This window comes from Saccopteryx bilineata, chromosome 10 (assembly GCF_036850765.1).
Source record: "Saccopteryx bilineata isolate mSacBil1 chromosome 10, mSacBil1_pri_phased_curated, whole genome shotgun sequence".
Lineage (NCBI taxonomy): Eukaryota > Metazoa > Chordata > Mammalia > Chiroptera > Emballonuridae > Saccopteryx > Saccopteryx bilineata.
In genome coordinates, this window is record NC_089499.1 from 6727895 (window position 1) to 6755085 (window position 27191).

Genomic DNA, 27191 nt, shown 5'->3' on the forward strand with positions numbered 1-27191 from the left:
ACGCCCACCAGGGGCGGTGCTCTGCCCCCCAGGGGGCGATGCTCTGCCCATCCTGGGCGTCGCCATATTGCGACCAGAGCCACTCTAGCGCCTGAGGCAGAGGCCACAGAGCCATGCCCAGCGCCCGGGCCATCTTTGCTCCAATGGAGCCTTGGCTGCGGGAGGGGAAGAGAGAGACAGAGAGGAAAGCGCGGCGGAGGGGTGGAGAAGCAAATGGGCGCTTCTCCTATGTGCCCTGGCCGGGAATCGAACCCGGGTCCTCCGCACGCTAAGCCGACGCTCTACCGCTGAGCCAACCGGCCAGGGCAATATTTTCTTGATTTTATCTTCTGACTACGTACATAATTTTTTTAATTTGGCAAACCCATAATTCATCTTCTCAAGTTCTTATTTATTTTCTTCTCTCAAGCTCTTTTTGATTGTTTTTTTTCCTGATGACACCTCTAGCTGTTTAATATATATCCCACATCTTGAATATCTTGGACAATATTAAATAGTGTGCTTCTAAAAACAAGCAAACTTAGATAAGTTTGTTTAAATGGTTTGTTTCAGCTAAGGTCAATTTTTCTGTTTCTCTTTCATTTTATGTTTTCCTCAATGTCTGGTGAGTCTTGGTTAGCAATTCACTTTAAAAAACTAAGGATAGCCTGACCAGGCGGTGGTGCAGTGGATAGAGCGTCGTACTGGGATGCAGAGGACCCAGGTTCGAGACCCCAAGGTGGCCAGCTTGAGTGTGGGCTCATCTGATTTGAGCAAAAGCCCACCAGCTTGAACCTAAGGTCGCTGGGTCCAGGAGGGGTTACTCAGTCTGCTGAAGGCCCGCGGTCAAGGCACATATGAGAGGGCAGTCAATGAACAACTAAGGTGTTGCAACATGAAATGAAAAAAGCTAATGATTGATGCTTCTCATCTCTCTCCGTCCCTGTCTGTCTGTTCCGGTCTATCCCTTTCTCTGACTCACTCTCTGTCTCTGTAAAAAAAAACAAAATACAAAAAACAAAAAAACTAAAGATAGGCAGGCCAGGCGGTGGCTCAGTGGATGGAGCGTTGGACTGGGATGCGGAGGACCCAGGTTCGAGACCCCAAGGTCACCAGCTTGAGCGTGGACTCATCTGGTTTGAGCAAGGCTTACCAGTTTGGACCCAAGGTCGCTGGCTAGAGCAAGGGGTTACTTGGTCTGCTGTAGCCCCACGGTCAAGGCACATATGAAGAAGCAATCAATTAACAACTAAGGTGTCGCAACGAAAAACTAATGATTGATGCTTCTCATCTCTCTCCATTCCTGTCTGTCTGTCCCTCTCTCTGGCGCTCTCTCTGCCTCTGTAAAAAAAAAAAAAAACAACTAAAAAAACTAAGGATAGGGTACAGGGAAGGGAGTCAAGAGGGACAAAATATACAGTGACAGAAAATGATCTGACTTTGGGTGATAGGTACACAACATAATCAACAGTTCAAATGCTATAGAGATGCTCACCTGAAACCTATATACTCTTATTGATCAATGTCATCCCATTAAATTTAACTTTCTAAATAAAATTTAAAAAAGAAAATAAGAAGAAAACTAAGGGTCATAAAAAAAAAAAAGAATGAAGTACTGATACATGCTACAACTTGGAAAACCCTCAAAAACACTATGCTAAGTGCAAGCAACCAGACACAACAGGTCATATGTTGCATGATTTATATGACATACATAAAATAAGTAAACCCACAGAAACAAAGTAGATTAGTGGTTGCCAGAGGCTGGGAGAGTAGAGAGCAAATTCTTAATGGGTACCACATTTCCTTTTGGAATATTAGAACTCAATGAAGATGATGGTTGTACAACACTGTGACTGTACTAAATGTCACTGAATTGTATCCTTTCAAATGGTTAATTTTAGGTGAATATTACAATTTTAAAAGGTGGGAAGGCTGTGTGTGCATGTCAGGAAAACAAATCTTAATTCTGTGTACATGGACAGAGCCTGTAAACTGAGAGGCTTTTCTTTAGGGTGACCCACCAGAGGCGGCTATTACTCAAGGCTCAAGGGACATCAGAATGACCAACAGGGTCAGCCAAATCTCTCAAGCTCTAAGGGCCCTATTTCTCCCCAGGTTATTCTGTTTTGTAAAGATAAGGAGATTATTTTGCGCACAGACAAAAGTGGGGGCTGGGCTGACTATTTTACATACCAACATTTAATTAATTCCCCCATTTATAGCACATTTTATCTCTTCTAGCCTTCATCAGTAATATCAGAATCCACAGCCTCCTCAAAGATCTGCTGGACAAACTGGCTCCCATGTGCGATGAGGTCTCCACAACCTGTTCACTTTGTTATTATAAGTTTATAACATGCATACCCCTCTACTTTCATTTTCATAATATTTAAAAAGGGAAGATCACCCATATTTACCTCATGCTCTTTAACAATCTCTCTCCCTGCCTTCCCCAACTCTCCAGGTAACCATTGATTTACTTTCCTCTACAACAAATTAGTTGGCATTTTCTAGAATTTCATATAATTTAAATCATAAAGTATTAACTCATTGCCACCCCTGAATTCCCTCATCCAGCACTTATTTTGAGATTTATCAATGATGCTTATTACAAGCAGTTCACCTTTTTATACTGCTAAGAAGTATGTTCTACAGGCATGCCACTATTTGTTCATTCATCTGTGGATATTTGGGCTGCTTCCAGTTTTTGGCTCTTACATTAATAAAACTGCTACACACATCTGACTACCAAACAAGTAAAAATGAATGAAAGCAGGACAAAGGTATGTGAGGGTAGCAAATCATTTTGAAGCAAGAGCCAATATTAATAAGTTAGCAAAAAAGATTTGACCTTTTCTACTACAGTGTCATAAAATTCTCAACTTTTAAAACATTCACATTGTGCCCTAGCCAGGTAGCTCAGTTGGTCAGAACATTGTCCTGGTACGCCAAGCTTGTGTGTTCAAACCCTGGTCAGGACACATACAAGAATCAACCAACAAATGCATAAATAAGTGAAGAAGTCAATGTCCCCCGCCTCCTTCTTCTCTCACTAAAATCAACAAATAAAATTTTTTTTAAATTCGCACTGTATTTATGATTGCAGACACTATTAGCCATTTTTCCAGCTACTCATTATCAACATGGGCAACATGGACGTAAGACGTCACTTTTATCCTGATGATCAATGAAAATACGAAGATACACTTAGACATTAAAAATATGCCTGACCAGCAGTGGTGCAGTGGATAAAGTACTGACCCGGAATGCTGAGGTCGCTGGTTCAAAAGCCGGAGGTCATGGCTCTGAGCACACTCGTCAAAACAGGGTCATTGGCTTAAGCAGGGGATTGTCTACATCAGGGGTAGTCAACCTTTTTATACCTACCACCCACTTTTGTATCTATTAGTAGTAAAATTTTCTAACCGCCCATTGGTTCCACAGTAATGATTTATAAAGTAGGGAAGTAACTTTACTTTATAAAATTTATAAAGCAGAGTTATAGCAAGTTAAAGCATATAATAATAATTACTTATTTTACCAAGTACTTTATGTCGGATTTTCGCTGTTTGGCAGAATAAATCTTTATAAAACAACTTACTATAGTAAAATCTACCTTTTTATTTATACCTTGGTTGCTCTGCTACCGCCCACCATGAAAGCTGGAACGCCCACTAGTGAGCACTGGGATCAGGTTGACTACCACTGGTCCACATGAACACAAAGCTCGCCAGTTAGAGCCCAAAAGATCGATCACTGGCATGAAAAGCCCAAGGTCACTGGCTTGAGCAAGGAAACACTGGCATGGCCCAGGTTTAGGTACAAAGGAAAAGCTCAATGTACAGCTAAAGTGAATACAACTGTGAGTTGATGTTTCTCAATCTCTCTCTCTCCACCCTCTCTCAGAAGCATTTAATGCACAACTAAAGTGAACACGACTACGAGGTGATGCTTGTCACCCTCTCTCTCTTCCAATCTCTCTCATAAACAAATAAATAAGGCTCTGGCTGGTGTATCAGTGGATAGAGCATCGGCCTGGTGTATGTACATCCCAGGTTGGATACCTGGTCAGGACACACAGAAGTGGCCATCTGCTTCTCGCCCCCCTCCCCCTTCTCTCCCTCTTCCCCTCCTGCAGCTAGTTGATTGGTTCAAGCGTGGCCCCAGGCACTAAGGATAGCTCTGTTGGAAAACATCAGCCTACGTTGCTAAAAATAGCTTGGTACTTGAACACTGGTCCTAGTTGGGGTTGCCAGGCAGGGTGCATGCGGAAGTCTGCCTTGGTATCTCCCTTACTCTCACCTAAAAAAATGACAGAAGGGAGGAGGGGGAGGAGGGGGAGGAAGGGAGGAAGGGAGGGAGGGAATAAAAATGCTACAGGAAACTTATTCAACTTGAATAGCTGGGTAGTAAATATCCTACTCCCACTCTGCTTACAAACAGTACACTCTAAATGTTGGACACATCCTTTCAACAGCCAAAGAAAGGATACACTCCTCCCTCCTAAATAACTTTCAATTTTTTTTTGTAGCCTGACCAGGCGGTGGTGCAGTAGATAGAGCGTCAGACTGGGATGCAGAGGACCCAGGTTCGAGACCCAGAGGTCTCCAGCTGGAGTGTGGGCTCATCTGGTTTGAGGTAAAGTCCACCAGCTTGAACCCAAGGTAGCTGGCTCAAGCAAGGTGTCACTCGGTCTGCTGAAGGCCTGCAGTCAAGGCACATATGAGAAAGCAATCAATGAACAACTAAGGTGTTGCAACGCGCAATGAAAAACTAATGATCAAGGCCCTGGTCGGTTAGCTCAGTGGTAGAGCGTCGGCCTGGCGTGCAGAAGTCCCGGGTTCGATTCCCGGCCAGGGCACACAGGAGAAGCGCCCATCTGCTTCTCCACCCCTCCCCTTCTCCTTCCTCTCTGTCTCTCTCTTCCCCTCCCGCAGCGAGACTCCATTGGAGCAAAGATGATGGCCCAGGCGCTGGGGATGGCTCCTTGGCCTCTGCCCCAGGCACTGGAGTGGCTCTGGTCACAATAGAGCGATGCCCCGGAGGGGCAGAGCATCGCCCACTGGTGGGCAGAGCGTCACCCCCTGGTGGGCGTGCCGGGTGGAGCTTCTCATCTCTCTCCGTTCCTGTCTGTCTGTCCCTGTCTATGCCTCTCTCTGACTCACTCTCTGTCTCTGTAAAAAATAAAAATTAAAAAAAAAAAATTTTTTTTTGTACTTTCACATGAATATATTGTAAAATACCGTACTTCACCTCACCTCTGAAAAGTCTGTTTCATTACATCTGCATGAAGTTCAGGCTCCTGTATTGGAACTACCAAAGCTAATTCTGACATGCATCCAAAGCTGGGAACCACACATCTATTAAGTATATCCTATCTCTACTAAGAAGTCAGCTGGCCTCATGAAAGGCCTTTGACAAGTATATCCTCTATTTACAAATAGCAACATACAGAAACAGAACTTTGGGGATCATTCTCAACTTTTGCATGTATTGACTGGGCTTACACAATCAGATAGACAATAAGCAATACTAACTGAGAACAAAACATAACCAGGCATTTTGCTAGGTACTATTATGCAAGAAAAAATATAAAAGGAGGCAAAGTTAAATACAGACTCTGGAAAATGATGGTGAGAGCATGAAACAGACTGGTAAAAGCCTAAAATAAGGGGTAAATGAGAGTGGGTAAAGCAAGTACTGGCCAGAAAAGAAACTGCTAGTCAAAGAGAGTGACCTTCCCAGATATAGGGGCCATTCTTTGTTCACAATTATAAAAACACTTTTGCTTTCCTGTTAAAACCTCCAAACAAACCTTTCACTCATCCTGCTTATATTTTGCTCTATTTATGGTTGATAACTTGTGGTTATCACAGTAAATCAGTTTGTGTTTATAAAGGTTTGTAACAGTTCAAAGAAAAGAGAACAAAACAGCCCTGACTGGTTTGCTCAGTGGACAGAGAGTTGGCCCAGCATATGATGTCCCAGGTTCGATCCCCGATCAGGGCACACATAAGAAGCGACCATCTGCTTCTCTTCCTCTCCCTCTCCCCCTTGTCTCTCTATTCTCCTCCCACAGCCAGTGGCTGGACTAGTCCAAGCATCAGCTTCAGGAGCTGAGGATAGTTTGGTTGATTCAAGCACTGGCTTCAGACGGGGGGGTGCCAAGTGGACCGATATGGGCTCGTGCGACTCTGCCTCTCTATCTCGCCTTCTCCCACTTAAAAAAAAAAAAAATGAAAAGAGGATGCAATATAAGCTATAAATTCTGACAATTCATGTCAGTCTAAGTAACTAAGCTACAGGGCAAACATATTTCTGAAAGAGCAACATAAGAAGCTTTCTGCTGTCTCAATGTGCCTTTCTCAAATCTTTCCTCCAACTCTTACCTCTTTTGGGCACAGAAATTAAAGAGAGAGAGAGAGAAACTGAGACAAAGCAGAAGTTGAAATAAGGGGGGTGCCTCAATAACAAGGACCCTAACATCAACTAAACACTTTATTAAGTAGTGTTGCCAACGTAAAAAACCAAACCAAACACTGTAGTCAACCAGAAATGCAGGAACAACAGACAGGCCACATATCCCTGTATCCTTTTCCTGGTTCCAATTAAAAATTTATTTTGCATAATTTTTACTTTTCTTATTAGTGGGCCTCAGGAGAAGGGTACCAGAGGCTCCAGATGAAAGCAAAAGAGTCCAATGTACACAACCCAACTACCACATGTACACTTAGAGACATCAGTCAGCAATTTGTCACCTAGAACCTTCCTTCATGCAGCTTCTACCCTATGACTCAAAGTACATAATCCTGAGAAAGTGTTTTAAGGAACCACAGCAAATATGTGAAAACAACATACCCATTGTTCTCTTGCCCTTCCTCCACCATGACCAAGTATTTGTTCAAACACTCCTGTGCCAGGCACTATTTCATTTAATGCTGTGAAGGAGGTGTTATTTTTTTTTTTTTTCCTGTATTTTTCTGAAATCGAAAACGGGGAGGCAGTCAGACAGACTCCCGCATGCACCCGACCGGGATCCACCCAGCATGCCCACCAGGGGGCAATGCTCTGCCCATCTGGGGTGTTGCTCTGTTGCAACCAGGGCCATTCTAGCGCCTGAGGCAGAGGCCATGGAGCTATCCTCAGTGCCCGGGCCAACTCTGCTCCAATGGAGCCTTGGCTGTGGGAGGGGAAGAGAGAGACAGAGAGAAAGGAGAGGGGGAGGGGTGGAGAAGCAGATGGGCACTTCTCCTGTGTGCCCTGGCCGGGAATCGAACTTGGGACTCCTGCATGCCAGGCCAACGCTCTACCACTGAGCCAACCAGCCAGGGCGAAGGAGGTGTTATTATCATTAGTCTATAGATGAGATAACAAGATGTTGAGGAATTTGTCCAAGGTCATATTATATTAAATGGCAGAAAAGGGACTGGAACTCAATCATGTGACTACTACTAGCCAAGGCTCTGGCCATGTCCCAACAAACACAAAGGCCACATTCCATAAAAATGTTCCCAACAATATAATCATTTCCCAGTAACTATAATACATAAGCATTCACCTAAATACCCAATGTGGAAAGTTTAAGCAAATTACGGTTCAATAAAAAGATGGTCTATTATATAACCTCTTAGGCCCTGGCCAGATAGTTCAGTTGGTTGGGGTGTTGCCCGATATGCCAGAGTTGCAGGTTTGATCCCCGGTCAGGGCATGTACAAGAAGTAATCAATGTGTACATAGGTAAATGGAACAACTAAGTGGAACAACAAATTGATGCTTCTCTCTCTCTCTCTCTCTCTCTCTCTCCCCCTCCCTCCCTCCCCCCCTCTTTCCCCCTCCGAAATTAATGGGAAAAAAATTTGTTTTAATTAATCTATGACAATGAAGTAAAAATCGGGATATGTTTGAAATATACATGAAAATACATGTATATGATTACTAGACTTGAATGTCGACCGGGATAGGAATTTTTTTTGTATTTTTCTGAAGTTGGAAACAGGGAGGCAGTCAGGCAGACTCCCACATGCGCCCAACCGGGATCCACTCGGCATGCCCACCAAGGGGTGATGCTCTGCCCATCTGGGGCGTTGCTCTGCTGCAACCAGAGCCATTCTAGCACCTGAGGCAGAGGCCACAGAGCCATCCTCAGCTCCCGGGGAAACTTTTGCTCCAATGGAGCCTCGGCTGTGGGAGAGGAAGAGAGACAGAGAGGAAGGAAAGGGGGAGGGGTGGAGAAGCAGATGGGCGCTTCTCCTGTGTGCCCTGGCCGGGAATCGAACCCGGGACTCCTGCACGCCAGGCCGATGCTCTACCACTGAGCCAAACGGCCAGGGACGGGATAGGGATTTTTGTCTATTTTGTTCACAGCTGTTTTTTCAGTGCCTGGCACATAGAAGGTACCCAATAATATTGGTTGAGTGGATAAATGAACTGCCGCACAATAATATTATGTATGAATAGGAACAAAACCTGAAAGATAATAAACAAGGAAGAAATTTTTTTTTAGGTTAACGGAATTATGAATGATATTCTTTCTTTAAAACTGCAGTAACATCAGTAACAAAATTGAAATATAAATAACTTCAGGATTGGGACACAAGTGTGGGATTAGACTCACCCATTGATCACACTGGTTTACATGGTTCCTAAGGTAGTATGAAAGCATAACAGAAAGACTAGAATGAAAGCTGGCCTTGACTGACGAAGAGCTTCTTTTCTGGAAGGCGGTGAGCATGTTGTGTGTGGGCCAAGCACAGTGAGCAACAAAGTCAATGATGACAATAACCTTCGTAAGCTGGCAAGACAGGGAAAACTAGCACAAGTTGTACTTAGGCAATTCTCAATGTCACTTTGGACATGTATCATCTCTCTTTTAAAAATAAATTTATACATCAGTAAAACACTAATCAGACTTCCAGACTATAGCATCATGACGTATGTCAACACACCCACTAATAATCAACTATTTGGAACACAGGAATTTAATCTAGATTCTACTAAGGTACAGGCATGCAAAGAAACCTGACATCAGGCCATAAAAATAGAAATCAGATGGCTGCTCAGAACACAAACACTGTTAGATGCTCAGTTTAAAGATACTTTCCCATAAATAGCAACAAAAAAACAACACCATTACTTAATAAATATATAAATAAAAATAAAAGTCTTAAAATTCAACTACATCAGAATACAAAAAAGTTGATTTAATAAAATTTAAGTCATTTTCAGATAGTATATAAAAACTCGGTGCCACTTAAAAGAAAGGCTAAATATAACGTACTTTGCATTACCAACATCAACTGCTCGTTACAAATGACAAATGCATAGAAACCAGGTTATTTTGAAATTGCTACTATGAAGGCTTCTGCACTTAAAGAGAAGTCCTGAGTCTGACCTCTGGTGACGCAGTGGATAACACATCAATCTGGAACGCTGAGGTTACTGGTTAGAAACCCTGGGCTTGTCTGGTCAAGGCACATACAAGTAGCAACTACTACAAGTTGATGCTTCCCACTTTTCCCTCTCTCTAGTTGATGCTTCCTGCTCCTCCTACTCCCTCATTTCTCTCTCCTCTCTCTAAAATCAATGAATAAAACTCTAGCCTGACCAGGCAGTGGCACAGTGGATTGAGTGTCGGACTGGGATGCGGAGGACCCAGGTTCGAGACCCCAAGGTCACCAGCTTGAGCACGGGCTCATCTGCTTTAAGCAAAAGCTCACCAGCTTGGACCCAAGGTCTCTGGCTTGAGCAAGGGGTTACTCGGTCTGCTGAAGGCCCGCGGTCAAGGCACATATGAGAAAGCAATCAATAAACAACTAAAATGCCACAATGAAAAACTGATCATTGATGCTTCTCATCTCTCTGCATTCCTGTCTGTCTGTCCCTATCTATCCCTCTCTCTGACTCTCTCTGTCTCTGTAAAAAATAAATTTTAAATAAATAAATAAAAAAAACTCAGTAGTCCTAAAAACTCATTATGATTCACCCACAAAGGAATTAATGATTCACAAAAGAATCTTATGACATTTTGCAGTCATATTTTGTTGACCAACAAATACTAGATTCCCTTTTATTTTTTTTAAGGTAAGGGTCCAAGTTCATTCTTTTGTTTGTTTGCTTTTATTGGTTTTAGAGAGAAGAGAGAGAGCAAGAGAGGAACAGGAATGTGTGTTCCTGTATGCACACTGACCAGGGATCAAACCAGCAACCTCTTTCGGGATGATCGTCTGACCAACCAAGCTATCTGGCTTGAGAAGCAGCGCAGTTCAGCTCTGAAGTTTAAAAAAATCGATTCTGCCTGACCTGTGGTGGCGCAGTGAATAAAGTGTCAACCTGGAAATGCTGAGGTCGCCAGTTCAAAACCCTGGGTTTGCCTGGTCAAGGCACATATGGGAGTTGATGCTTCCAGCTCCTCCCCCTTCTCTCTCTCTGTCTCTCTCTCCTCTCTCTCTCTCTCTCCCCCCTCTCTCTAAAAATGAATAAATAAAAATAAAAAATCGATTCCTCCTGCCTGACTGGTGGTGGTGCAGTAGATAGAGCCTCAACCTAGGACGCTGAGATCCTAGGTTCAAAATCCGAGGTTGCAGGATTGAGAGCAGGCTTATCAGCTTGAGCGCAGGGTCACCAGCTTGAGCATGGGATCATCGGCACAATCCCATAGTTGCTGGCCTGAGCAAAGAGTCACTGGCTCAGCTTGAGCCCACACCCTCTGTTAAGCCACATATAAGAAAGCAATCAGTGAACAATTAAAGTGATGCAACTACAAGTTGATGCTTCTCATCTCTCTCCCTCTCTCTCAAAAAAAAAAAAAAAAAAAAAAAATCGCCCTGGCCGGTTGCTCAGTGGTAGAACATCGGCCTGGCGTGCAGGAGTCCCGGGTTCGATTCCCGGCCAGGGCACACAGCCAAGGCTCCACTGGAGCAAAGTTGGCCCAGGCACTGAGGATGGCTCCATGGCCTCTGCCTCAGGCGCTAGAATGGCTCTGGTTGCAACAGAGCAATGCCCCAGATGGGCAGAGCTTCACCCTCTGATGGGTGTGCCAGGTGGATCCCAGTTGGGCACATGCGGGAGTCTGTCTGACTGCCTCCCCATTTCCAACTTCAGAAAAATACAAAAAAAAACAAAACACCTACTCCTTCCGTCCAATAGTTACGACACTTGCAGATTGCATTCATGACCCTCCACATTTCATTCTTTTTACCTGTACATCTTAGTCTCCCACTCCAGCCCAGAGGTACCTTTCCTACCCTCATGTTTATCAAACCACAGGGTCTGGACTTTAGTTACCTGCACTGCCCTTCTACCACACCTTCAACGTTCTTCCATCAGCAAAAAACTCAGCCAGGTCTAGCCCAAAGTAAACTATCTCTTCTCCCTTCAAAAGCAACTGGGTGGGGACCAGTACAACACTTCGTTCTCCTTTCTATACCCCTAACGTGCTGCTGAGAGGAGCACACAATGCAGTTGACATTCTGGCCCAAGATTAAGGAAAGCCACCTGGGTTCAGTCTGGGGCTTTACCATGATTGAGCCCTTTCCTGAACAGCTTGATAGCAAATGCTTCATGAGTTTCATGGAACAGGACTAATAAGATTCAATGAAAGGCAAAATTCTCCTTGGCCAACCATTGCACATACTGTATTAAAAATGCCTGTTATTATCCTGGCCAGATAGGTTGGTTGGTTAGAGCTTCATCCCAAAGCACAGAGGTTGCCAGTTGGATCCCCCATCAGGGCACACACAGAAACAAATTAATGTTTCTCTCTTTCTCTCTTTCTTCTCTCATTGAAATCAATAAACTTAAAAAAAATTAAAAAGCCTGTTATGCCTGACTGGTGGTGGTGCAATGGATAAAGCATCAACCAGAACGCTGAGGTTGCCAGTTCGAATCCCAGAGGTTGCTGGCTCTTAGCGTGGGCTTGTCAGAGCAGGGTTGCTGGCTTGTGAGGAAGGATTGTCCACAACATCCCAAACCTCACCAGCCTGAGCCCCTGGCTTGAGCAAGGGGACAATGCCTTGGCCCTGGTCAAGACATGTATGAGAAGCAATCAATATACAACTAAAGTGAAAGCAACTATGAGTTTATGCTTCTCACCCTTTCTCTCCCTTCTTGTCTCCCCATCCCCCCAAAAAATACCTGTTATTATCAGAAAGGGCCTCTCTCATCTATAACAAAAATAAAATAATTTTGTGTTTTATGTAAAAATAAATGCAATGTGAAAAGGGTAACTTTGTTTTCTTTAGACTCATATATGGCCGCTAAAAATATCTGTCAAGTTTTCCCTTCCTACAACACAGTACTTCTTTTTTTTTTAGAGAGAGAGGAGAGGGAGAGACAGAGAGAGAGAGAGAGGAGAGACAGAGAGAGAGAAGGGGGGGAGGAGCTGGAAGCATCAACTCCCATATGTGCCTTGACCAGGCAAGCCCAGGGTTTCGAACCGGCAACCTCAGCATTTCCAGGTCGACACTTTATCCACTGAGCCACCACAGGTCAGGCACAACACAGTATTTCACTTGGCAATCATCTCATCTCTCATGACCACTAATTACATTTGTGTACAAAGTCAGCTCATTCTCAAAGTAATGTTTCTTGTTTTGCCATTATCTGAATAGTAGATTCACCCCAATAACAGATATGTATTTTCCTTGTCGTCTATCCTCAGCCCTTGATCTGATTTTCGAGGCACTTCCAGTCTCAATTTTTTTTTTTTCTTGTGGGAGAGAAGAGAGAGTCAGAAGAGGGACAGATAGGGACGGACAGACAGGAAGGGAGAGAGATGAGAAACATCAATTCTTCGCTGCAGTTCCTTAATTGTTCACTGACCAATTTCTCATATGTGCCTTGACCAGGGGGCTACAGCAGACTGAGTGACCCCCTGCTTGAGCCAGCGACCTTGGGTCCAAGCAGGTGAGCTTTGCTCAAATCAAATTGAGCTCACACTCAAGCTGGAGACCTCGGGGGTCTCGAACCTGGGTCCTCCACATCCCAGTGCGCCACCACCTGGTCAGGCACTTCCTTTCTCCATGAATGATCTTAGTCATGGACTAGTCCCAGAACTCATACAGGAACTTACCCTCTCACAGCAGAAGCCCTCACTAAACCAAATGCTCAGTGTCCCAGACAATTGGGGTGTTTCTACTTATAAGACATCAAATCCCAAAAAAAACAATAAAAGGTTTATTAACTTTATGCTAGATTATGGCTCATCCATAGGCAATGGCCAGTACACTCAAAACAAGTAACACAGACATGAGTAACAGTGAAAAATTTTCAAGCCACCCCTCAAACTTAGTCTTTGTTCAAAGATAACTTTTCACAAAACTGTAATTTTAAACGATATACTTGTCACATTTCCTACAAGGCAAATAGCGCCTAAATCATATGAAAGAATGAAATATCTCAGTATGTCACAGAGTTGTTTAAATAGCACCATGACCAATGGGGGAAATCAGTAGTGAACTGGTTGACGACTAGGGTTTTTTTTGGGGGGGGGTTTTTGCGACAAAGACAGAGAGAGGGACAGATAGGGACAGACAGGAAGGGAGAGAGATGAGAAGCATCAATTCTTTGTTGCGACACCTTAGTTGTTCATTGACTGCTTTCTCATGTGTGCCTTGACCGGGGTTCATTTGACTGCTTTCTTATGTGTGCCTTGACCGGGGGACTACAGCAGACCAAATGACCCCTTGCTCAAGCCAGTGACCTTGGGCTCAAGCTGACAACCTTGGGTTTTTGAACCTGGGTCTTCCACATCCCAGTCCGATGCTCTATCCACTGCACCACCACCTAGTCAAGGCTGGATGACCACTATTGATCTCATTAATGGAGAGACATGCAACAGCAGAGCTACAGTAGCCAAAGGACCTGTGAACATTATTTTGTCAACTCAGCACTTAAATTACTCCCTTATGCCTCAAAAATTATTATAAAAATAAAAATGTTAGTTTTTAGCCAGTCTGAAAGAAGAAGATTGTGTGTGATTCCTTCTTTATTGTTTTTTTAGGTGAGAGGAAGAGAGATAGTTAGGCAGACTTCAGCCTGAATCCTGACTGAGATCCACCAGCAACCCTACATGGGGCCAATGCTTGAGTACAAAGCTATTTTTAGCACCTGAGGGTGATACACTTCTGTGGAGCTATCCTCGGTGCCCAGGGTCACACTCAAACCAATGAAGCCACTGGCTGCAGGAGGGGAAGAGGGAGAGAAAGGGGAGAGGGAGAGAGGCAGCAGATGGTCGCTTCTCTAGTGTGCCCTGACCAGGAATTGAACCTGGGATGTTCATACACTGAGCTGAACCACTCTATCCACTGAACCACTGGCCAGGACCTCCTTCTTTATTCTTCATCGTGCTGTTTCTGCCTAGCCTCTTTGGTCAAATTTCCAACCCACTTAGAACATCACTGAGTCCCTTTATGTGCAGCCAAGCCACCAAAGAGCCAGGATTCCTGCTGCCTAACCCGACAGAGAAAATGGTCTTAACATGATCCTCAGTGAGGTCTAGGAAAGGGAGAAAAAAACCTATCTTCTAGTATCATCTAAATTTCCACAGATTATTTTCCTTTTTGCCCCATTTTCTCTTAAACTCTTTCCTTGTGCTTCAACTTTCTTCCATTTCTTTTTATTCCTTCATCTCTGTTCCAAGTTCGTTTTTGTTCCTTCTTTTCAGGATCTTAAGGGCCAGAACATACAGTAGTGACAAGGAAATCTAGCTCACAGCTACAGCATCAGCTAATGTCATCAAGAGCTGACAAAATCTACAGGTATCCAAAAAATTATTGAATACCTAGTATGGATGAAACACTGTAAAAGGAATGCTGGGGGAGATAATGCATAAAGCAGTTTTTGCTCTCTAAGAAGTAATAATCTATTTGGAGTAATCATGCAAAAATATGTGGAAAAGGTAAAATAACATAAAGCAGTTCAAAGAATGCAGTACATGATCTAACACATATGGGTTTTACGCTCTGGAAACTGAGACCAAAGGAGGATACAGCCACTGTTTTCCACGGGTTCTTAAGGAAGCTTGCTCGGGGAAAGCACAAGCTAGCTAGACTATGAAGGAGCCCCAGGATATTAAAAAGTGATCAGGGCTTTCTAAGGAGAGGCGGCTGAGAGGGCTGACCATATGCCAGCTTCATAAGGGTGTAAAATGGTAAGTTTTATGTTATATTTTACCACACACACACAAAGATGGAAAGGGAGCTTCCCGGGCCCCTCAGCTGTCTCCACCAGGGTAGGAAAATGAGCGCACAAGTCTTGACAAACTGAGAATTCCCATGCAGAGATGGAAACATTCTGATGAGTTTAGTTAATTCACACTGTCCAACAAATAGCCACACACCTGACAATTCCTTTTTAAATTTTAAATACTAACACTGTGTATAACCTGACAATATGATTAAAGCAGAAGAAGCGAGCTGACCTCTCCCAAATAGGGAGAGGTGTGCATGGTGAGGAAGAACCCTGATGCCTCTTTTCTACTAGGGCAATGCCCTCCGAAAAAGAAGTTCCAACTGCTTTGCTACAGCTATGGTGCAGAAATCCCAAACCAAGAGGTTCAAACGGGTCTCCATTCTCCATTCTCCAGTTTTCTGCTGAGCACAAAAGAGGTCCGTGATCACTTCTAGAAATGAGTCACAAAAAAGCTCTAGCAATCAGCTTCTAGCTAGTTGCTAACAAAGCCATGATTATCTAAATCCAAGATATGACCCTTTGCTGACCACCTGAGAAAAAAATCCCTAACCTACTCAACCGTTACAGGAACGATACATAGCACATCTAGTTATTTCCATTTAAATACCAACAAGAATCATTTGGTGAAAATCACACCAATGTACCCTGACCTTCAATTTGAACAGACAACAAAATCCACATAATAGTTCCTGAAAAAAGGTCAGCAAAAACAGTTAAGAAAAATGTCCCCATTTCCACATAATGGCCAATATTAGAGGAGAGAGAAATATGCTGGGACTTGTCTAAACGACCATAAAAATATTCATAGTACATAGTTTTCTAGACAAGTATATTATGTACTAGGGTAATATTACATACTACAAAATGTACATAGTGAGGACAATAATGGGCCTGAGGCGCAGAACAATGAAAAGCATGCTAGTTTAAATGTTAAAAATAAGGTTGTTGCTGGAATAACCAACATTGTTAATTCTTTAAAATTTCCGTATTAACAGCCCTCTCAAATCAGTGAACTACAAGCTATGAGAACTTACTTTATTCTTATCAGTATTGCTATAAGATTTCTCTCAACATCAGATTAGTCACCAGTGAGGTCATTAGCCCAGAGGCACTGCTTATTTAGGGCAAACCAGGGATCTAGAAATTTCTCAAGACATTTATCAGTCACTCACAAATGGTTGTGTTGAAAATACTTAGCATATCTTACCTAATAAAGTTTTATAAGACTCACTTCCTTACACAAGTGTTAATAATCTGTGCTGTTCTGCTTGTAGTGCTTCTGGTCTACCTTTCCTGAAACCACTGCACCCCTCCTTTCTCATTTCTTAGCAGTCTGGGAATCTGAGGGTCTTATATGCATATACTATTAGAAAACAAAGTAAATTCATCAAATGTGTCCAAATGATGCAACATACTCAAATATGGTTTCAAATTACAGGGCCATTCAATCAATCTAGAGGAAGCATTAGTTAGCAACAGCTCATATTTAGATTTCATTGGGGGGATTATGCTTGGAATTGAAAACACTGCTCACCTTTAGGACAGAGGCTAAGCTGGTCATGTGCTCATTGAGAGCACCCTCAGACTCCTTGTAGGTCAAGCAGGTAAACTGGTATTCCTCAGGATCAAAGGCATCGGCCCCCTGCTGCTCCACATCGCTGGCTACTCCCACGTAATAGTCCTCTATGTCCCCGGGGTCCTCATCCTCTTCCTCCTCTTCACAATTTGGGTCATAGTCCTCTTCATTGCTATCAGACCCCTGACTATTCATGTCCACAGACATCTTAGCATCCAGCCAAGTTGCAAATCAGGAAAGCAGGGTTTTCCCCTCCCCCCAAACTTTACCACTTTCTCAAATGCATTAGTGTTTTTGTCTTCTAAGGAAGAAAAAGAAAAAAATATGTGTTAGTTACTTTCATTGTGAGAAACTGTAACAGAATCTTTCAAGAATCAAAATGGCATACCCCCACATGGCTTATTCCCAACTTGGGTCTCATACAGGTTACTTCACCATCATTTTCCTGCTCAGGTTTATCAAAGGGAAACCCTTCCTTGGAGGGCCAGAAGTGGCTGACAATGTTAACTTCACATGAAGGGCTGGCCTAGCATGAAAGAGTAAAGCCTGTCTGCCCTGTGGCAATTTGTCGAATTCCCAGGGACTTGTCAGTCATTAAGAGGGAAGCACATCCCCATAGCTGGATGCCCAAAGGAAAAGCAACCTAAAGGTTGAACTACCCAAGTTAAAAATCTCTTTCCTAATCATGCCCCACTTAGTGGTGACATAGATAATACATAAGTAGGGGCACAGTTTCCACTATAATATCGCTATTTCAGACATTGCTCTGAAATAGCTGGAAAGCAGGTGCATAGTTAGTAAAGAAAAAATATAAACCACATAGTTCTTCAACATCCTCTACTAGTCTGCAAAGTTAACTGACTCAGTCTTACAGGGTTTTAATTGTCTTCTAAAAAGAGTACTCAGAGGCAAAGAAACTGACCTAATAGTGAAGGAAAACTGTAATATTCTGTCTTAGCAGGGTCAAGGCTAGGGAAAACCAGAATCTACATAGGGCAAAGAGTTCAAATGAAAACAGTTACTGAAAATGTTTCTCAATTACATATAAATGAACAGAAAACACTAGCTGAGAGAGCAAAATAATCATAAGTAATAATTTCACCTCAAAGAAGATTTTGGCAAGTACCCACTAACTTCTGCAAAAGTACTATTTCAAATAATGACTTAATCTAAAAACTAACAGAACTTTAAAATGCACAAGCATTTGAATTGAATGGTATGTGAATAACGTATACAATCAAATCTGCATGTATACTGTATATGTAACAAGTCTAAAGGACCACAATAAAATGCTTAAAAACCAGTGAATCTAAGTTTGATGTTAACTATAAATACCCAATTTTAAAAAATCACATTCACAAGACAGTAAATATAATATTTGCAATTTGACTTTTAACAAATTGTTTTCTAAGGTAGAACCAGTAATTCACAACTGAACTTAACTATGGTATTTTTCCTTTAGAAGAAAAATTAATTTCTAAATTAAAAATACCTATAATCCTTGAAGCTCTTTCAGGAAGATATCATCCAAATATTTCGTCATATAGTTTCCATCTAAAATGAAAAGAGAGAATTCTATTTATACATTTTTAAATTGGTACCCTACCTTTGCCATTTTTTTAAAAAAATAACATTTAAAAGGACAGCAGCAAGGGACCAGAGTAACTATGAAATTACAGCCACCTCTTGAACATGGGTCTGAACTGCATGGGTCCATTTATATGTGAATTTTTTCAGCAAGTACTATAAATATATTTTCTCTTCCTTACAATTTTCTCTTTTTTTATTGATTGTTTTTACAGAGACAGAGAGAGAGAGGGAGGGAGGGAGGAAGGGATAGGGAGAAAGAGAGAAGCATTCATTGTTCCACTTAGTTGTACATTCCTTGTCTGCTCCCACATGTGCCCTGACCCAGTGTCAAACCTGCAACCTTATAGTTTCAGGACGATGCTCTAATAGGCCAAACTAACAGCCAGGGCCCTTCAAATTTTCTTGTCTCTTGCTCACTTTAATGTAATAATATAGTTATAATACATGTAACATACAAAATATGTTAACTCCCTGACCTGGCGGTGGCGCAGTGGATAAGAGTGTCGGACTGGGATGTGGAAGGAGCCAGGTTCGAGACCCCGGGGTTGCCAGCTTGAGCGCAGGCTCATCTGGCTTGAGCAGAAAGCTCACTAGCATGGACCCAAGGTCACTGGCTCGAGCAGGAGGTTGCTCAGTCTGCTGAAGGCCCACGGTCATGGCACATATGAAAAAGCAATCAATGAACAACTACGGTGTCGCAACGAAAAACTGATGATTGATGCTTCTCATCTCTCTCCATTCCTGTCTATCCCTATCTATCCCTCTATCTGACTCTCTCTCTGTCCCTGTAAAAAAAAAAAAAAAAAAAATGTTAACTGATGGTTTATGTTATCGGTCAACAGTATGCTATTCATTTAGTTTTGGGGGAGTCAAAAGTTATACATAGATTTCTTATTATTCTTTAGAGAGAGAGAAAGGGAGGAGGAAGAAAGAGTGAAGAGAGGGAGAGAAACATCGATTTGTTGTTTCAATTAATTATTCATTCAGCCTGACCAGGCGGTGGCGCAGTGGATGGAGCGTCAGACCCAGGTTCGAGACCCCGAGGTCGCCAGCTTGAGCCCAAGGTCTCTGGCTTGAGCAGGGGATTACTAGGTCTGCTGAAGGCTCCCAGTCAAGGCACATATGAGAAAGCAATCAATGAACAACTAAGGTGTCACAATGCGCAACAAAAAACTGATGATTGATGCTTCTCATCTCTCCGTTCCTGTCTGTCTATCCCTCTCTCTGTCTCTGTAAAAAAAAAAAAAATTATTCATTCACTGGTTGACTCTTGTATGTGCCCTGACCAGGGTCAGAGCCCACCTGCAACCTTGGCTAGGGAAACACTATTCTAATCAACTGAGCTAGGAGGCCAGACCTATATTTTCAGCTGTGCACGGGGTCAGTACCCTTAATACCCATGTTGTTCAAGGTCAACTATATATATATATATATATATATATATATATATATATATTAGCAAGGGGGGGGACGACAGACAGACAGGAAGGGAGAGAGATGAGAAGCATCAATTCTTGGTTGCAGCACCTTAGTTGTTCATTGATAGCTTTCTCATATGTGCCCTGATTGGGGGGCGGGGAGGCTCCAGCAGAGAGGGTGACCCCGGGCTCAAGCGACCTTGGGCTTCAAGTCAGTAACCACTGGGCTCAAGCCAGTGACCATAGGGTCATGTCTATGACGCCACACTCAAGCCAGCAGCCCTGCGCTGAAGCTGGTGAGCCCGTGCTCAAGCTGCCGACCCTGGAGGTTTCAAACCTGGGTCCTCAGCATCCCATGCTGACATTTTATTCACTGTGCCACTGCCTGGTCAAGCAACTATATTTTCATATATGTCTCAAAGAAATCCATGTGTCATAATTATATTGACAAGTTACAGGGCTTAGAAAAAAAGAATGAAAGAAAAAAAGGAAAGTATTCAAAGTAAACAGCTCACAATCTAACCGAAGGTAATGGTGATGGAAATGTATACCCAATTCCCTCCTTCAGTTTAAAAATCAACCACTTTATTCCTATTGTTCAATCCTAAATGTTGACAAAGTAAATTGTAACTGACTTAAAACTGGACTTTTACTATAAAGTCACCTCCACTGCAGTGATGTAACACAGAGTACTGCCAATATTTCAGATCTCCCTTTACTCATGAAAATTATTTTCCAATAAAAAATGTTCCCTGTGTGGCCTGACTGGTTGGCTCAGCAGGTTGGTGCATTGTCTGTCAGAATTGGGGTTGCAGTTAAGAGTCCAAGTCTGGGCACATGCAGGAAACCAACCAATACCTGCATGTATGGGTGGAGCAACAAATCAGTGTTTCTTTTCTTTTCTTTTTATAAAAGAATGTTTGGTTTTATACATTTTCCCTATCATTTCCCTGCATTTTCTTTTCTCCTATTTATTTTTTTCAAGTGAGAGGAAGAGAGATAGTAAGACAGACTCCTGCATCATGCGCCCCAAATGGAATCCACCCAGCAACCAGTCTGGGGTCTATGTTCAAACTAACCAAACTATCCTCAGCACCCAGGCCAACACTGGAACCAATCAAACCACTGGCTGCAAGAAGGGAAGAAAGAGAGAAAGGAGACAGAAAGGGGGATAGAAGCAGATGGTCACTTCTCGTGTGCCCTGACCACAATCGAACTCAGGATGTCCATACACCAGGCCAACACTCTATTCACTGAACCACCTGGCAAGGGCCCTCACCTCTGTTGTTTTTTTTCTCTCTTGGATAAATAAATTGTTTTTCTTTTTCAGAATTGTATGTATCCTGAGTTCTTAATAAGGTGACAGTTCAGGTACAAGGAAAATTTGAAATAAAAGATTTTTAAAAAAATTTTTTTTTTAATTTTTTTTCTTTAATGTTCCCTACAGCAGTGGTCCCCAACCTATTTTGGGCCACAGGCTGGTTTAATGTCAGAAAATATTTTCATGCACCGGGTGCCTTAGGGTGGGACGGATAAATGTATCACGTGACCGAGACAAGTGTCAAGAGTGAGTCTTAGACGGATGTAATAAAGGGAATCTGGTCATTTTTTAAAAATAAAACATCGTTCAGACTTAAATATAAATAAAATGGAAATAATGTAAATTATTTATTCTTTCTCTGAGGACCGGTACCAAATGGCCCACGGACTGCTACCCGTCCGCGGCCCCGGGGTTGGGGACCACTGCCCTACAGGATGTCACTAGGCAATATTAACACCCATTCCCCACCTCTCTTCTGACATGCTCAAGGACCACCTGATTTCCTCAGAGATACAGATCTCACTATCCAAGACTAAGTAAACACTACTACTTTTTTGGTTACTGAATTAGAAATTTCTTCTTTATCCTTTAGGATTTCTTGGAAAACCAGAACTTACAACTTTCAAACACCCAGAAAAATATATACTAAATAAAATTCAAAGTCTGTGCTCACTTCAGCAGTACATATACTAAAATTGGAACAATACAGAGATTAGTATAGCCCGTGCACAAGAATGACATGCAAATTTGTGAAGCATTTCATATTTTTTTGCCTGCTGGCACAATGGATAGTGCGTTGGCTTGGGATGCTGAGGATCCAGGTTCGAAACCCCAAGTTTGCCAGCTTGAACGTGAGATCAAAGACATGGCCCCATGGTCATTGGCCTCAGCCCAAAGGTCACTGGCTTAAAGCCCAAGGTCGCTGGTTTGAGCAAGGGGTCACTGGCTCAGCTGAAGCCCCTGGTTAAGGCATATGTGAGAAAGCAACCAATGAACTTAAGTGGCACAACTATGAGTTGATGCTTCTTATCTCTCTCCCTGTCTGTCCCCTCCCCCATCTTCTCGCCTGCTTAAAAAAAAAAAAAAATCAAAGTCCAAACAGTGGCTGTGGAGGATAATTTCCAAAATAGGAGATAGAGGAACAGTTGATTTTTTTAAAAAAAACTTTTTTCTTTTACTTGTATTTTTTAATAGGTCGTACGATTTTTGTTAATGTTTATTTTATTAATTTGAGAGAGAGGAAGAAAGAGAGAGCGAGAGAGACACAGGAATATCAATCTGTTCCTGCATATACCCTAAACCGGAAACGAACCGGCAATCTTCCTGCTTCGCTGACCAGGCGGTGGTGCAATGGATAGAATGTCGAACTGGGATGTGGAGGACCCAGGTTCGAGACCCCAAGGTCGCCAGATTGAACGCGGGCTCATCTGGTTTGAGCAAAGCTCACCAGCTTGGACCCAAGGTCGCTGGCTTAAGCAAGGGGTTACTCGGACTTCTGAAGGCCCGCGGTCAAGGCACATATGAGAAAGCAATCCATGAACAACTAAGGTGTCGCAACGAAAAACTGATGACTGATGTTTCTCATCTCCGTTCCTGTCTGTCTGTCTGTCCCTATCTATCCCTCTGTCTCACAAAAAAAATCTCCCTGCTTTAGGACAATGCTCTAACCAACCAAGTTATCAGGCCAGGGCCTTTTACTTGTATTTTTATATAAGATACCAGTTACTAGGCAAACAGAATATATTAATATTGCTCCTAGCCTGACTGGTGGTGGCGCAGTGGATCAACCATTTGACCTGGAACGCTGATCTCGCTGGTTCAAAACCCTGGGCTTGCCTGGTCAAGGCACATATGAGAGTTGATGCTTCCTGCTCCTCCCCTCTTCTATCTCTCTCTCTCATCTCTAAAATGAATAAATAAAAATTAAAAAAATATATTGCTCCTAGCTACAATATGTCACTACCAATAATTTCAGGTCAGACTCATTCTCAGTAAATCTTCACAACCCTATACAGTGGCTATTTTCTCCTTACAAATGAGGAAGCTAGGATTCAAAAGGGTTAAGTAACTTGCCCAGGATCACACCACTGGCAACGAGAGCCCTGGATCATACTTCCACCAGATTCATGGCCCAAGGTGAATGATTACTCCTCATCACTCTCCCAGAGAGCCAATTCTATGCACAAAATTACCTCCAGATTCACAACAAAAGAGCAGGCTTTTTTCACTTTCTCTGAATTCCTCCCTAAGATTTGGACTGAGGTTGCCCAGGCTTCTCACCAACTAGTCAAGAAGCAGAGGCAAACTTCTGGATCCCCTCCTACAGGGGAACCTGAAAAAAGAGGACGCCATTTCATACTTACTGGTGTTCTAGGTTCAGATTTAAATAAACAATTTTCGATCTTTTCAAAGTTAAATATCCCTATTCTAGCCTGACCAGGTGGTGGCGCAGTGGATAGAGCGTTGGACTGGGATGCAGAGGACCCAGGTTCGAGACCCCGAGGTTGCCAGCTTGAGCGTGGGCTCATCTGGTTTGAGCAAAAGCTCATCAGCTTGAACCCAAGGTCGCTGGGTCCAACAAGGGGTTACTCGGTCTGCTGAAGGCCCGCAGTCAAGGCACATATGAGAAAGCAATCAATGAACAACTAAGGTGTTGCAACATGCAATGAAAAACTAATGATTGATGCTTCTCATCTCTCTCCGTCCCTGTCTATCCCTCACTCTGACTCACTCTCTATCTCTGAAATAAATAAATAAATAAATATCCCTATTCTACTTGGAAGAGTGCTGATATCGCTTAAAAAGGCCAGTATGTTATTGCCTTAGTAACAGAACTGATGACACACTTTTTTTTTTTTTACAGGAACAGCTAGAGTCAAAGACATACAGGAACAGAGAGAGATGAGAAGCATCAATCATCAGTTTTTCATTGCGACACTTTAGTTCAGGGGTCCCCAAATTTTTTACACAGAGAGCCAGTTCACTGTCCCTCAGACCGCTGGAAGGCCGGACTATAAAAAAAACTATAAACAAATCCCTATGGGCCCTGGCAGGTTGGCTCAGTGGTAGAGCGTCGGCCTGGCGTGCAGGAGTCCTGGGTTCGATTCCCAGCCAGGGCACACAGGAGAAGCGCCCATCTGCTTCTCCACCCCTCCCCCTCTCCTTCCTCTCTCTCTCTTCCCCTCCCACAGCCAAGGCTCCATTGGAGCAAAGTTGGCCCAAGCGCTGAGGATGGCTCTGTGGCCTCTGCCTCAGGCACTAGAATGGCTCTGGTTGCAACAGAGCGATGCCCCAGATGGGCAGAGCATTGCCCCTGGTGGGCATCCCGGTCAGGCGCATGCTGAAGTCTGACTGCCTCCCTGTTTCCAACTTCAGAAAAATACAAAAAAAAAAAAAAAAAATCCCTATGCACACTGCACATATCTTATTTTAAAGTAAAAAAAAACAAAACGGGAACAAATACAATCTTTAAAATAAAAAACAAGTAAATTTAAATCAACAAACTGACCAGTATTTCAATGGGAACTATGGGCCCTCTTTTGGCTAATGAGATGGTCAATGTGCTCCTCTCACTGATCACCAATGAAAGAGGTGCCCCTTCCAGAAGTGCAGGGGAGGGGCCAGATAAATGACCTCAGGGGGCCGTAGTTTGGGAACCCCTGCCTTAGTTGTTCATTGATTGCTTTCTCATACGTGCCTTGATCATGGGCCTTCAGCAGACCGAGTAACCTCTTGCTCAAGCCAGCGACCTTGGGTCTAAGCTGGTGAGCTTTGCTCAAACCAGATGAGCCCGCGCTTAAGCTGGAGACCTCGGGGTCTCGAACCTGGGTCCTAAGCATCCCAGTGCAATGTTCTATCCACTGCGCTACCGCCTGGTCAGGCTATGACAGCACTTTGATTTCCTTATATGTTCAATATTATTCCTACATTCCAGACAAAAAAGAAGTAAGAAATAATTACTTTCCCCCAGAGCCAGAAACCTGACACCCACCCTGGGCTAAAGGATCCAAACTGAAGACTTCTCACCTTAAAGTTGACAAAAACAGAGATTTTTTGGTGAGTCTAACAATGTTTACACTCCAGACATAACATTTAGTCCTGAATGGTCATTTAAAACTAAGTCTACCTCTCCGAAAAAAACTAGTTAGCACAAAAAAATATGAACCAGAAACTTCAGTTTCAAAACCCCACACTAGGCCCTGGCCGATTGGCTCAGCGGTAGAGCGTCGTCCTGGCGTGCGGAGGACCCGGGTTCGATTCCCGGCCAGGGCACACAGGAGAAGCGCCCATTTGCTTCTCCACCCCTCCGCCGCGCCTTCCTCTCTGTATCTCTCTTCCCCTCCCGCAGCCAAGACTCCATTGGAGCAAAGATGGCCCGGGCGCTGGGGATGGCTCTGTGGCCTCTGCCCCAGGCGCTAGAGTGGCTCTGGTTGCAATATGGCGACGCCCCGGAGGGGCAGAGCATCGCCCCCTGGTGGGCGTGCCGGGTGGATCCCGGTCGGGCGCATGCGGGAGTCTGTCTGACTGTCTCTCCCTGTTTCCAGCTTCAGAAAAATGAAAAAAAAAAAAAAACAAAACCCACACTATATGACTGTGCTGTCAAATACGGTAGCCATGGCCATGTGTGGTTTTTAAATTTCAACTTCAAAACTAAATACAATTTAAAATTTGTTTTTTCGCCTGACCTGTGGTGGCGCAGTCAGATAAAGCATCGACCTGGAACACTGAGATGGCCAGTTCGAAACCCTGGGCTTGCCTGGTCTAGACACATATGGGAGTTGATACTTCCTGCTCCTCCCCCCCCCCCCGCTCTCTCTTTCTCTCTCTCTCCTTTCTGAAAATTGAATATATGAAGTCTTTAAAAAAATAAAATGTTTTTTCAATGGCGCTAACCCTGAGTCAAATTCTGAATGGCCACTTATGGCTAGTGGCCACGCTACTAACAGCGAAGGTATAGACTATGTCTACTGCGGCAGAAAGTTCCACGGGACATGGCAAACAACAATCAGGACTTAGGTGAAGTCACCCGAGAACACCGCGGCCTCGGCCCCAGCCCCAGCCCCAGCCAGCCAAGCGGCGTCCTGGGAGGCGGCGACGCAGGCCCTGGGCCGCGTGTCCCTCCCCAGGCGCCGGGACAGCAGCGAGGACACGGAACCCACGCACTGGAGGACCCTTCCCCGGCGGGCTTGACGCCCGGGCAGCTCTGCGGGTGCTCCCGGCGGTGACCCGAGTGGGGCCCCCGGAGGAGGCGCGTTTCCCGGCGCCCGCTGCGGAGGGCCCAGCTGCGCCGCCGCCGGTCGGTCAGAGGCGCTGGCCTCCGACCTCTCCGCGAACTCGAGAGGCGTTGAGCAGAGGAAAAACGGAGAGGCCGGGCGCCCGTCCGCTCGCTCCCCTCCGCCGGATTCTTCAGCCGCCCCTCCACAGACGGCGGCGGGAGCTAAGACCCGTACCCGCTGCCCGGGGAGCGGGGGCCTCGCGGGCGGCGACGAAGGCGGAGCCCCGGCCGGGCTTGGAGACGGGCGGCGAGCCCACCCTCTCCCCGGCCGGCCGGGTAAACAAGGCCGCAGCTCGCTCTTCACACTTACCAGGAGCCTCGGTCCCACGGCCGTTGAGCCCCAGCAGGACAGACCGAGTCAGGCTGAACAGGGATTGGACCCAGGCGCGGCAGCAGCGACAGCGACAGCAGGCCTAAGCGGGTCAAGGCCCGCGCTGCTTCCTCCGGCAGAGCGAACTCTACAACTCCGGAAGTGCTCGGCGCGTTTGCGTCACTTCCGGTCCAGGGTCGACCGGCGGTCGCCAGGGTCGGGGGCAGGCGCTGGGTGATCGCGTCCTTGAGGAGAGGGTTGGTTGTAGCCCAGCCCTGGGTCTCTGAGTTTGACCTGGGTGTGCCCGGCTCGGAGGGATGAGGGAGGCCGCAAGGGAGAGAGCTGGGCTTACTAGAGTGTGGTCCCGGCCTCGCTTCCGGCTTTCGGCTACCAACACCGGGTTCGGGATTTTTTTTTCCATTGGTTTGAGAGGGGGAGAGAGAAAGAGAGAGAGAGAAGGGAGGAGAGAGAGGGAAGTATCAACTCTCTCTTCCACTCAGTTCCATTTAGTTGTGCACTCATTGATTGCT

General features: G+C 44.3%; 1 protein-coding gene and 1 non-coding gene across 6 annotated transcripts in view; one reads left to right on the top strand and one right to left on the bottom strand.

The window, feature by feature from the left end:
- Nucleotides 1-26826, bottom strand: part of ARIH2 (ariadne RBR E3 ubiquitin protein ligase 2) — a 69961-nt gene extending 43135 nt beyond the window's left edge. For 2 of the 5 annotated variants that reach the window (XM_066244481.1, XM_066244479.1), the window contains exons 1-3: nucleotides 26662-26824; nucleotides 18240-18301; nucleotides 16706-17048 (exon numbers count right to left, since the gene is read on the bottom strand). In XM_066244481.1, the coding sequence (XP_066100578.1) occupies nucleotides 16706-16954 (249 nt within the window). In that variant the 5' untranslated portion in view covers nucleotides 16955-17048; nucleotides 18240-18301; nucleotides 26662-26824. Of the gene's footprint in view, nucleotides 1-16705; nucleotides 17049-18239; nucleotides 18302-25067; nucleotides 25103-26661 lie in introns of those variants that run through there. The other 3 variants (XM_066244480.1, XM_066244482.1, XM_066244483.1) reach the window with 3 other exon arrangements.
- On the top strand, nucleotides 21742-21845 carry LOC136314806 (U6 spliceosomal RNA). Its single transcript, XR_010727387.1, has one exon. It is a non-coding gene; the product is annotated as a U6 spliceosomal RNA (small nuclear RNA).
- Nucleotides 26827-27191: the final 365 nt, after the last annotated feature.